This window comes from Fonsecaea multimorphosa (genome assembly GCF_000836435.1).
Source record: "Fonsecaea multimorphosa CBS 102226 unplaced genomic scaffold supercont1.2, whole genome shotgun sequence".
Classification (NCBI taxonomy): Eukaryota; Fungi; Ascomycota; class Eurotiomycetes; order Chaetothyriales; family Herpotrichiellaceae; genus Fonsecaea; species Fonsecaea multimorphosa.
In genome coordinates, this window is record NW_015971636.1 from 2,268,086 (window position 1) to 2,279,848 (window position 11,763).

Sequence of the window (11,763 nt, forward strand, 5' to 3'; positions counted from 1 at the left end):
TCGAGCACAGATCGCCGCAGGACGAACTACCTACTTGTCCTGTTCACACGGAAATTACGGGCCGCGCTGAATGGCCGCCCAATAGCCTTGCCAGGCAGGATATGGCTTGCAGCGAATACTTCGTTGCATGGGTGGGAGGAGCAAGGCGTGTCTGATATCCCCTGCATTAATTGCAACAGAAAACCAGGAATTGCTAACCCGACTTACCAGAGCAGACTAATGCCCTTGAGGGTTGGGCCTCAGGTGAGGCCTTAACAAGAGGCACATGGTGGAGCATTCTGACCCATACGCCTAGTGAGCCATCGGAACCAGCAATCCGGAGACCGCGCCAACGGCGAGTCCATCTTCAGCTAGCATGTCCAGGTTAGCACTGTTAGCTACAGGTAGTGTACATGCTGCGTCGCCACCTCTTGACACTCGCGTGGCCATTGGGCGTGGTGTAAGCGAAGGGACCTCGAGGATAACGAGGATGAACGGCGGGCTGCCGTCCCCATCTCTATCTCTCTTCCTCTCTTCCTTCGACTTTTCAATCGTTTTCTTCTTTCCAATCTTCAAAAGTACTCACCTGCTGTTCTCTGGCCAAACTGTCGATTCCCGAGATCTGAACATCACCATGGACAAGTCGTCGAAGGGTCTCGAGACCCAGGTCTATGCAGACGATATCCCAGACGGTGGGGCTGTGGTGAGCGAGAAAGATGGCACCATGGACGATGTCAAGGATATGCAGCGTATGGGTAAAGAACAACAGTTCAGGGTATGCTTTTCTGTCCTGGAGGAGGGTATTGCTGGAGAAGACCATACCATATACTAACATCTCTCTCGACAGCGAAACTTTGGGTTCCTCTCCATCATGGGTTTTGCTATGATTCTGATGAGCACGTGGGAAAGCCAATTGGGGTAAGTCCTCGAATCTCGAGCCAGCCTTGTCTCCAGGGAAGACGAAGAAGTACGCTCTTGCTAACTACCTATATCAACAGTACTGCTGGATTCGCTCTGGGCAATGGTGGCACTGCCGGCCTCGTGTATATGTACATTGCAAGTGCCATTGGCATGTCCCTCAACATCGTCTCAATGGCTGAAATGGCCAGTATGGCTCCCACGGCAGGTGGACAGTACCAGTAAGAGAACAACTCCCTTTGCATACAAACACACTTTCCGCACGAGGCTGAAATGCTAATAATTTCACGCAGTTGGGTGTCTGAGTTCGCACCACCACGAGCCCAAAAGTTCATTTCTTACTTCATCGGATGGGTCTGCGTGCTCGGTTGGCAAGCAGGAGCCGCGTCCAGTACTTTCCTCGCCGCCACCGAGATCCAAGGCCTCATCGTCCTGAACTACGACAGCTACGTCTACAAATACTGGCACGGCACATTGCTGACCATCGCCATCACGCTGGTCTGCGGCTTCTTCAACACCGTCCTGGCCAAGAGACTCCCTCTCGTCGAAGGCCTCGTCCTGTTCTTGCATATCGCTGGGTTCTTTGGCATCCTCGTTCCCCTGTGGGTTCTGGCTCCGCGAACTCCGTCACACCAGGTCTGGACCGTCTTCGAAGACGCCAATGGCTGGGGGAACATCGGCCTGGCGTGCTTGGTGGGCATGAACAGCCCCGTGCTCTCGCTGCTCGGCGCCGATGCTGCGACACACATGTCGGAGGAATTGAAGAACGCCAGCAAAGTCCTTCCACGAGCCATGGTCTTCACGGCCATCTTCAACGGGACATTGGGTTTCATCATGGTCATGTAAGTCGTATCAATCTTCCCCGCCTTCTATGCCTCTTCTTCTAACCACAGTGTGTGTGCCTTACAGCACCTTCTGCTACACGGTCGGGAACGTCGAGCAAGTCCTCTCCACGCCCACGGGATACCCATTCATCCAGGTGTTTTACAACGCCACGCAATCCAAGGCCGGCGCCACGGCCATGGTGTCGATCATGATTGCGCTGAGCACGTTCGGCGCCATGACCAACATGGCGACGGGTTCGCGACAGATCTTCGCCTTTGCCCGCGACCGAGGCGTCCCCTTTAGCAACTGGTTCGCCTACGTGCCCGACGGGTGGGACATTCCCCTCAACGGCGTCATCTTCACCGTCGTGGTATCCTGCCTCTTGTCGCTCATCAACATCGGCTCGCAAATCGCCTTCAACCAGCTCACCTCCCTGGGCCTCTGTGCGCTGCTATCCTCCTACATCGTCTCCATCAGCTGCATGGCCCTCAAGCGCATCCGCAAAGAGCCCCTGCTGCCGTCCAAGTTCTCCCTCGGTCGTTACGGCCTAGCCATCAACCTCCTCTCCGTGGGTTTCTTGTTGTTGGCCTTTGTCATGATCTTCTTCCCGCCCGGACCGAACCCGACGCCGCAGACCATGAACTGGGCCGTTCTCGTCTACGGATGTGTCGTCATCTTTTCTCTGACGTATTATGTTTTCCGTGGGAGGTTCAGATATGCTGGCCCCGTCGAATATGTCAGGAAGACGGTTTGAGTGGGGGGCTGCTTTATCAGCTTGTGGAAGAGATGCACAACCCTTCTCAGGAGTTCTACGTCCCCATCTGCCATCTGGCGCGTTCTCGTGGAACAGGGCCAGCATGTTTTGTACTGTCCATAATAATGTCCCACAGCATCCAGGGAGGGCTAGCTCTCACCTGCACCATCTCTTCCCAACTTGAAATCCCCTTTTTGACTTCTCCCTCCCTTCAAGTTAGACAGATAGACAAAAAAAAAAGAATGAATAAAAGCCCGCAGCTTTCTGGACCAGCTACTGCGGTATTGCCACACTTCTTCCTTTGAAATCTTCCGCAAAGACAAATGGGTGGACATGAGTACACCCTGGGCACCGATGTGATTGGAATGGCAAGAGCCTCCTGCTACTGCACTGGAAAGCATTTTAACACGCCCCTACCCCGCGTAGGAGGAGAATCTTCGGTCTCAAGGTGTGGCTTGGTTAAACATAGCAGTATCGTACGACGTCCTGGGACCTGATACACCCCTATCCTCGCTGTGCTGGGGTACGCTGAGAGGAAGGCTGTAATCTGCACGACTAGGCAAAAGTCGGGAGACCACCAGTCGAGTCTCGGTGGTGGACACGGAGAGACTGATATTCACAAAGTCATCTCTTTTCGGGGGGAAGTTGGAGACTCTTCTTAAACATTCCTGCACAAAGTAGTGATAGTAAAACATCGTTTCCTATCTGCGAGACTTGCTGTGTGTCTGCCTCGAGAACGAGTTTGGTGGTAGGAGCTGGGGTCGGCGGAAGCATTAGCAACTCCTAAGCCGTGGTGAGCTGAGCCGCACATGTCTCGCCTTTCGGTGCTGATTCCTCATTTGGCCTATGGTATCAGGCTGGAAGAACCATAAAGTGTTTGGTATAGACAAAATTGGGATGGATATGGTGGAGAAAGGGGGAATGTCGACAGGTATGTGGCAGTGCCAACACCGGTCTCGAAGATGCGTTTGTGGTGGCCTACAGAATATATAGTATTAGAATGTCAGTCTATGTAGTGTCACGCACTTGAGTGAATAACTGTCGAATCTGAACTTGCACTCTCTCGCAAGATTCTCCATGCAACCTCTTCCTGCTGTTCGTTGATTTCTTCACCGGTCCAGAGTCTCCACTGCTCTTTTAATTGGTGTCCCACAACCTGAACCCCGTCAACGATCTGCCAGCCATGCTGCTTTGCAAGCTGCAGATTGCGTGTCATTAGCGGGTGGTAGCACATGTCCAGCATAAGCGCCTGATGCGGTCTCTCCTTTGTGAGAAATTCGATATACACGGACCTGGCTTCAAGTTCTGCCAGAGTTCTTGGTTCAAAGTCAGGAACAGTGCTCACAATCCAGTGCGGGCACAACAGGGTCTGGGCCTGCTGTAGGGTCTGTACGTGGACGATATTTGGTCGGTTTGGCGTTTTGTAATGGTGCACGTCTTCGACCAGCCCTTCAACCTCGCCAGCATCCCGATTGATTATGTAGACGTCCTTGCACCCCAGCTCCATAAGAGCATATATTGCGGCTCGACTCGCGCCACCCGCTCCAACGACCATCCCCCTAGGCCCCTGGCCAGGGTCAGTGGTGGGTGCTCCTTGTAGGAGAACCTTTTTGATGCCAACCCAGTCAGTGTTGGTTCCCCTCAAAGTCCCATCATCGGCAACAGAAACATGGTTACAAGCACCGAGCTGATCAACGAGATCGTCAACATGATCCAGACACGGAATGATAGTCTTCTTATAGGGCATTGTGACAACACCTCCCGCAAAATCCGGAGCGTGAAACGCGTCCGAGACCACCTGGAGGGTCGACGCTGCCAGAAATGTCATTTTCCAATCGCGTTCGAGACAATGAGCGATGAAGTCGTGGGCGGGGGGTGCTATCGAGCCGCCTCCTGGGGCGCCTGCTATGAATAGTTGGGTTCGCGCTGTCGAGTCATTTCCCATGGTGATGTAGTCGCCTGTCAAATAGAGGCAATGCCGGATTTAGAAAATCGAAGTTGGCCGCAATGCAAAATCCCGATGCTTACAATGAAAATGGGTCTGCACCTACTGAAGAAGTTGAAGGTACTAATATCGTATCTCTTCATGGAAATCCGAAAGAACCGACATAGAGCGAATGAGGTATTGAAATTTGCTTCCATGCAGTTTCATGCTGCGAAAGAGGTATATACATGGGGTTAGGACAGTGACCCGCCAGCAGGCTCCGAAAGTTGTTTGTCAGCCCGTAGGTGAACCCGTGCATCGCGGAAAAATCCATAGCCGGCGGTTGACAGGTCGGTTGCTGGGGTCGAGCTTCATGTGCGGAGAGAACTCGGCTCATCTCTGTACGAGAAGCCTTCGAAGCGGGAGGGTTGGAGATGCAACCCCATATCCAACCATTGGTCTGTGGGCCTTGGGTGGAACAAACATCGTTGGTGGCATCCACTTGCAATATTTGTCGGCTTGACGGACAAGGGAAGCTGTCAGTCGTAGGGTTCATGTTTTTTGAGTATTCCCAGTTCTATCCGAACAAATGATTCGACCTGCTATAGCCTCATTATCCCTGGGTGCCCCTGCTGTGCACGACATCTCGATAAGACTGCGCACAGCAGCACGAAATGGGTTCCATGGGGTCGAAATTATAGACACCGACATCGACACGACCGCAGAGAAGCTCACAGGAGGGTTGATTTATGAGAACAGGCTGCAGGCCGCAAGGAACATCCGAAAGCAGTGCGATGAGCTTGAGCTGAGCGTCGTAGTCTTTCAACCATTCCGACAGTACGATGGTTTACTCGATCGCAACCAGCATGCGGCTATGATAGAGAAGCTCCGACTATGGTTGGATACCGTCAAGATCTTGGGGAGCTATATCATTCAAGTGCCGACAAATTGGTTGCAGGAAGGATCAACGGGCGACGAAGAAGTCCTCGTGGCCGATCTCAGAGAAATGGCCGACATGGGTCTTGCACAGCACCCCGTAGTCCGGTTTGCTTATGAAGGAGTAGCTTGGGGCAAATATATCGACACATGGGAAGGCACATGGGAGATGGCAAAGAAAGTTGACAGACCTAATTTCGGGCTTTGCTTGGACACTTTCCACATAGCTGGTCGAGTATGGGGAGATCCCACCGCACAAACGGGGCGCGTTGGTGACGCGGACCGGGCTTTGGAGGCGTCTGTCCAGCGTTTGATCAAAGAGGTAGATGTTGAAAAGGTGTTTTACGTCCAGGCGGGAGACGCAGAGAAGCTGGATCCGCCACTGAGCCCGTCTCATCCCTTTCATTCTGTCGACCAGCCTGCAAAAATGAGCTGGTCGCGAAATGCGCGACTGTTTCCGTACGAGGAAGACAGAGGCGGCTATCTCCCCATCGAGCCAGTGATGAAAGCCATTGTTGACGGGCTGTGTTATGATGGATGGGTTAGCATGGAGCTGTTCTCGTGGGAGCTGTCGCAACCCGACCCTGAGTTGCCGTCACGGTATGGTGCTCGGGCTTCAGCATCATGGAAGAAGATGGCTGCAGCGTTGAAGCAGTGAGAACGGGTGAGAGAGGCGTACTCAGTTCTTCTATCGTCTGTATACACATCTATTGGCACGTGAATGAATCATGGGATGTATTCTTTGGGGACCGCGACGAAGCAGCGGAGGTCGAGCAACGGCGTCCGATGTGATTGGCTGATTGGGACGTGGCTCTGTGGTTGGAAAAGTTGCATCTCCATCTCCATCTCCATGACCGTCTCCGTCTCCATCTGCGCATAGGCTTTCAGGGAACTTTCTTGTCTTTTAGTGACGATTGTCAATATTGCTCTTCCCTCGACCCTTCGCTCCCAGTCCACCCTTCATCCTTTCCATCGCCATCCTTCTTTGGGTTATCGACGGCTGGCTGTTTTAGGCTTTTTTTCCTTCTGTACATTAGACTTCTCTGCCCTCCATGTCCGAAGCTGCCATCGATGCCGCCCGCGCACCTGCGTCCCTCTGGGATCGCGTGTCGAATTGGGTCTCTGAGAACAAGGCGGTCGCATACACCATTGCTGGAACAGTAGTTGTCATCACAAGTGCCGGAGCCATCTATTATTTCTCGAGTCAGAAGAGCGGTGCTCCTGCTACTCCCTCAGAAAAGAGAAAGAGCAAGAAGGAGCGACGGAAAGAAAAGAAAGCTGCAGAAGAGGCACAGAAGGCCGGGATCAATCTCAAAGATGAGGAAGCTGGTGAGACAGCTTGACCCAGAAAAGCATTGGAGAACAGGACTGATACACAACGCAGGCACGGCGCCTCGAGCTGCGACCGTTGAGACCGAGGATGAATTGCCAGAGATCAACGAGTCTAACATCGAAAGCTTCTCGAAAGAGGTAGAGTTGCCTGCACCATTCTCACTGCGCGAAGCTGACCACGACCGTGAGTAGGAAAGAGCAACATATGCCGGCAAATTAAAGGCCGCCGGCAACAAGGCATATGGATCCAAGGACTACAACAAGGCCATCGACCTTTATGGCAAAGCAATCCTCTGCAAACCCGACCCTGTCTACTATTCAAACCGAGCCGCTTGCTATAATGCGCTGAGCGATTGGGACAAAGTCGTGGAAGACTGTACCGCAGCCATCTCGATGGATTCGGAATATGTCAAAGCTCTAAATCGCCGTGCCCACGCCTACGAACACTTGGGACTCTTCTCCGAGGCTTTGCTGGACTACACGGCCAGCTGCATCATCGATGGATTCAAGAACGAAAACAGTGCCCAAAGCGTCGAGAGATTATTGAAAAAGGTTGCTGAAAAGAAGGGCAAAGCAATCCTTGCAGGCAAGAAAAACAAACTGCCCGGTGCAACTTTTGTCTCAAACTATCTCCAGAGTTTCCGCCCAAGGCCCCCACCTGCAGGATTGGAGGAGAACGCTGAGCTCGATGAGAACACCGGTAAAGGCCAGCTTCAGCGTGGCTTGATCGCCATGCAAAAGAAGACGGCCGAAGGCTACGATGAAGCTGCGGCAAACTTCAAGAAGGCTCTTGAGCTCGGAGATTTGGGTGAGCATGAGGCTTTCGCCTACAATATGCGTGCCACGTTCTTGTACCTCGAGGGCGACATCGCCAACGCTCTCGATGACCTCAACAAAGCCATCGAGCTCCAACCTTCTCTCACTCAACCATACATCAAGCGTGCTAGCATGCAGTTAGAGTTGGGGAACAAGGACCTTGCTGCGGAGGACTTTGAAAAGGCCATGGCACAGAACAAAGATGATCCTGACATCTTCTACCACCGAGCGCAGCTGCATTTCATACTGGGAGAATATGCCGACGCCGCCAAGGACTACCAAAAGTCCATTGACCTAGACAAGGATTTCATCTATTCGCACATCCAACTGGGCGTCACCCAGTACAAGCTTGGCTCGATCGCGTCGTCGATGGCAACATTCCGACGGTGTGTGAAGAATTTCGACAAAGTGCCTGACGTCTACAATTACTACGGCGAGCTGCTGCTCGATCAACAGAAGTACCAGGACGCCATTGAGAGATTCGAGACCGCCATCGATATGGAGCGCCAGACGAAACCCACCGGGGCGATCAATGTGCTCCCTCTCATCAACAAGGCATTGGCACTCTTCCAGTGGAAACAGGACTTCAAGGCGGCGGAGGAGCTTTGCGAGAAAGCGTTAATCTGTAAGCCACTCCTCAGACCAAGTGGTACCCGGGTTGGATACTAACGTGATTCTCTAGTGGATCCTGAATGCGATATCGCCGTAGCCACGATGGCTCAACTCCTCCTCCAACAAGGCAAAGTGACTAAGGCCCTGGAGTACTTTGAACGCGCCGCCGAGCTGTCGAGAACAGAAGGCGAAATTGTCAACGCGCTTTCCTACGCCGAGGCCACACGCACGCAGCTGGAGGTGTCACAGAAGTATCCTCAATTGGCTGCTCGTCTGCAACAAATGGAAGGTGCCGGCCTCGGCGGACCTCAGTTGAGGTAACAGTGCCCACTTGATGGCATGGCTGAGTTTGCATAAGGTCTTGTTTCAGCTTTTTGTTCCCGGAGGATCTCCCTTCTCGCCGTCTTCTTGTTGGGGTTTGAATGGATACAGGTCCTTTATGCTGATGAGCGATCTTGACGAGAGATTCTTGACCTGTACGGGGTATGTAATGCGCATCTCTTCTTCTTGTGAATCCAGAGGGTAGACACCGAGATTCGCGAATATGGCGTTTGATGAGCATGAGGGAACAAAAGGTGTGTGTAGCAGAGTGTAATAACAAAAGAAATCTCAGATTTGGTTGTGTAGCTTTTGCCTGTGCACGGTCGTACCTCGTAGATTGTGACACATACCGAGTAATACCTCGTACTATCCACCTAGAGGCGGCCACAAGGCTGAGCCACGTTGTTGTGGCTGTTGGGGAGAACGAGGCTGGCCATGTACGTGGGTGGCTTTACCTATTGCTCAGATTCTAGGCAGCCACTAGGCGCTAGGTGTCCGGCAGTCGGGTGCCTAAAACAGCAACGGTTCCCTCCCCCTCGCCCCCTCCCTTGCTTCAGCTAGTCGTCCCTGGCGCAGGCGTGGGTGCCGTTGTCGTCTTATCGATTAGCTGGCAGATGCCTTGCCCCTCACTTGCAGCCTGCCACGCCTGCTACCGCTGAGCATCTGCGCCTGACTTGTGAGACCGCGTTCAAGACAACCAAGGCCCAACTGCCTCATCTCGCCCGCTGCCATGCCTTTCATCCATCGGCTGCTTCACCTCTCGACTTCTGTCAAGGCACTTCTTTGACTCTCAGCTTTCTGAGGTCCAACTCGACCAACAACCTTCTAACTCTACCCTTAGCGCACGGACGACTTCATCCCGAAAGCCAGCCTGATACAATCGACCCCCTCCCTCTCTATCTCTTCGGCTGCCTGCGCCCTGGACCCCGTTTGAACCTCATCTCAACTTCAGAGCCACGACTTCCAGGGAAAACGCAGCTATACCAACCTGAAGTTCATCTTCCCCGTACTTCTCTCTCATCAAGACTCCTAGAAGGAGTCTTGAGATTGACGAGTTCTCGAAGTGAACCATGGCTGACCACAGTTCATCCAAGTACTGTCCGTTCCACAGCCTCGCTCTGTGTCGTCTGAACTTCCTGGCTGACATGCCTCTCAGTAAACCTCACTCTGCGAGAGCTTGATTTCCGCGAACCTATCCCTAAGCGAACCCTCACCCTTGAGGCCCCAGACTGGGAGGTCAGAATCGGCCGGGGAACTGGGAGTCGTATTGAGGAACTGACTCCTGCTGAAAACAATGCCTGGTTTGACTCTAGAGTCCTTTCAAGACGTCATGCCGTTCTACGTGCGAACCCGACGACCAAGGTATTCCTTGCAGTATGTTGCCTGTAACCCGGGGGCTAACAATTCTCAGGAAATCCATATTGAAGATATCGGTTCTATGCATGGCACTTTCGTTGCTGGCAAGAGACTGAATACAAATCAAATGGAGCCCCTTTGGCCCGAGGACACCGTGACATTGGGCTCTGATGTGATTAGAGGAAGCTGTGAGTACGACAACGAGGCCGAAGCAGCAAGTACTGACACCCTCCCAGCCCACTTCAGTGCTCTGAGGTTCAAAGTCAACTGGACTTGGTGCGATGGAGCGTAAGCGTGCTTGATCCTAGTGTTCTGGGAAATCTCACTGACTCTTTGTGCTGCAGTCTTCGCCAACCAGACCCAAACCAGGCGAACGCAGGGATGTATCAAAACACCTTCTCAGCAGATTACACTGATGAGGAAGCATATGGTGATCATCCTGCCCAAGTCTTGCACAACCCAAAAGAAGACGAATACGACTTCCGCGAGAAGAGTATTGATTACCATTCGGAACTCGACGAAGAAGTTCAGGTCATTCGAGATTCCGTCCGTGGACCCAGCATCGAAATCGTCATTCCTGGGGTGCGCACCTTCACCGTTCCTGAATCCGATGACGCATCGAATACTCCAAGTCACGATTCAGGCGCAGATGTCTCTGACGAAGACAGCCCAATCACCAGCCCATTGATTCCAAGCCATATTCAGGAAGACAAAGACGGCGCCCCGGCAGACATCCCCCACATATTCCATGATGCTGGCTTCCACACCACCAATCCTGATCACGCAGACCCTTCTCAAGTCCTTGTCCCCAGCTCAGCTCAGCAAGCAGATCTGCTTCCAACCATGGACGAGGACGCCCCAGAAGAAGATTCGTACGGAGATGATGAGCTTGAGAACGAATACTCGGACTCCCTCAGCTCGCTTCATAATCCTTCTATCACGATTGAAAATTCTGAACAATATCTTGCTCGGACGAGTCTTTCGGGCATGGGCGATCACCCAGAACATGCTCGAGCCCCAAGCCCATCCGACGCGGCAATGGTCAAGCCATCGATCGAACCTGGATTCCGTGCTACATTGGCCGCTCCTCCCTTTCCGAAATTTGATTCTTCTGGCCAACAGCCTGTATTGATGGACCAAGACGAAACAGGAGGTCGCTTAGGCTCTGCATGGGCTGGTCACAACTCAGTATTGTATGAACCAGTCGCACAGCATGTTGTATCGGAACAGACAGCATCAGCCTCCTACCATGCTTGTGCTCCTCATGCGACGCTCTACCCTGATCTGTTCACATTTCAAACCCCCACAATGTCAACTAAAGCACCACCGGCCTCAAGTCTCTCGATTGCTGGTCTTATTCGGCAGCTGCAAGCTGTCAAAGACGTGGACGGAGCAAGGAAGCGCAAAGCTGATCAGATCTCTTCAGACGAACGTCTGGATCCAAACACAGCATCTTCTGACTCGTACTCATCCGAAGTTGGAGACATGCTTGCCACGACCGCCACGAGCAAGGTTGGAGGTGCCAGAAGTGTGATTGAAGACAAGTCGATAAACCCGTCAACCTCGGCTTCGGAGGTCGCTGAGAGCCCCTCAGCTGATGATATCGAGATGCCACTACGGAAGAAGGCCAAAAAGGACAAGGTCAAGGCTGCTGAGCAATGTGGCACCGGCTGTAACAGTTTCGTCACGACGGCTGGAGCAACCATTGCTGGTATGGCTATCGGAGCTGTCGGCATGTTCATTGGTCTTCTCGCTCTGCCGGAAGACTACTTTATGTGAACGACTTTACATCATTTCTCGGCGGAGTCGACGGGATAATCACGGGCTGTTGGGGATTGCTATGGCTTCTAATGCTTTCGGGGACTACAGGTGTAAGTTCTCATGGACATTATGTAAGGGACGGGTATGGATGAGACAGGGGTATCAAGTTATCGAAGTTGATCTTTATGGTCCAAAGGATTGGGCGACAAACGCGAAGCCAAGAGAAAAG

At 52.7% G+C, this 11,763-nt stretch overlaps 5 protein-coding genes across 5 annotated transcripts; 4 read left to right on the top strand and 1 right to left on the bottom strand.

The window, feature by feature from the left end:
* Positions 1-613: 613 nt before the first annotated feature.
* Z520_01773 (uncharacterized protein) lies at positions 614-2,476 on the top strand (the record flags this gene model as incomplete). Its single annotated transcript, XM_016772289.1, has 5 exons — positions 614-754; positions 827-897; positions 978-1,118; positions 1,191-1,739; positions 1,807-2,476. 5 exons carry the CDS (start codon positions 614-616, stop codon positions 2,474-2,476), a joined length of 1,572 nt encoding a protein of 523 aa, XP_016637428.1.
* A 1,018-nt stretch (positions 2,477-3,494) lies between these two features.
* Z520_01774 (uncharacterized protein) lies at positions 3,495-4,421 on the bottom strand (the record flags this gene model as incomplete). Its single annotated transcript, XM_016772290.1, has 1 exon — positions 3,495-4,421. One exon carries the CDS (start codon positions 4,419-4,421, stop codon positions 3,495-3,497), a length of 927 nt encoding a protein of 308 aa, XP_016637429.1.
* A 568-nt stretch (positions 4,422-4,989) lies between these two features.
* Z520_01775 (uncharacterized protein) lies at positions 4,990-5,994 on the top strand (the record flags this gene model as incomplete). The annotated part of the gene is made up of 1 exon (XM_016772291.1): positions 4,990-5,994. One exon carries the CDS (start codon positions 4,990-4,992, stop codon positions 5,992-5,994), a length of 1,005 nt encoding a protein of 334 aa, XP_016637430.1.
* A 394-nt stretch (positions 5,995-6,388) lies between these two features.
* On the top strand, positions 6,389-8,417 carry Z520_01776 (uncharacterized protein; the record flags this gene model as incomplete). Its single annotated transcript, XM_016772292.1, has 4 exons — positions 6,389-6,665; positions 6,721-6,806; positions 6,861-8,109; positions 8,167-8,417. The coding sequence occupies 4 exons, from the start codon at positions 6,389-6,391 to the stop codon at positions 8,415-8,417; spliced, it is 1,863 nt and encodes a 620-aa protein (XP_016637431.1).
* Positions 8,418-9,487: 1,070 nt separating this feature from the next.
* Positions 9,488-11,552, top strand: Z520_01777 (uncharacterized protein; the record flags this gene model as incomplete). Its single annotated transcript, XM_016772293.1, has 5 exons — positions 9,488-9,515; positions 9,574-9,779; positions 9,829-9,961; positions 10,010-10,061; positions 10,118-11,552. 5 exons carry the CDS (start codon positions 9,488-9,490, stop codon positions 11,550-11,552), a joined length of 1,854 nt encoding a protein of 617 aa, XP_016637432.1.
* Positions 11,553-11,763: the final 211 nt, after the last annotated feature.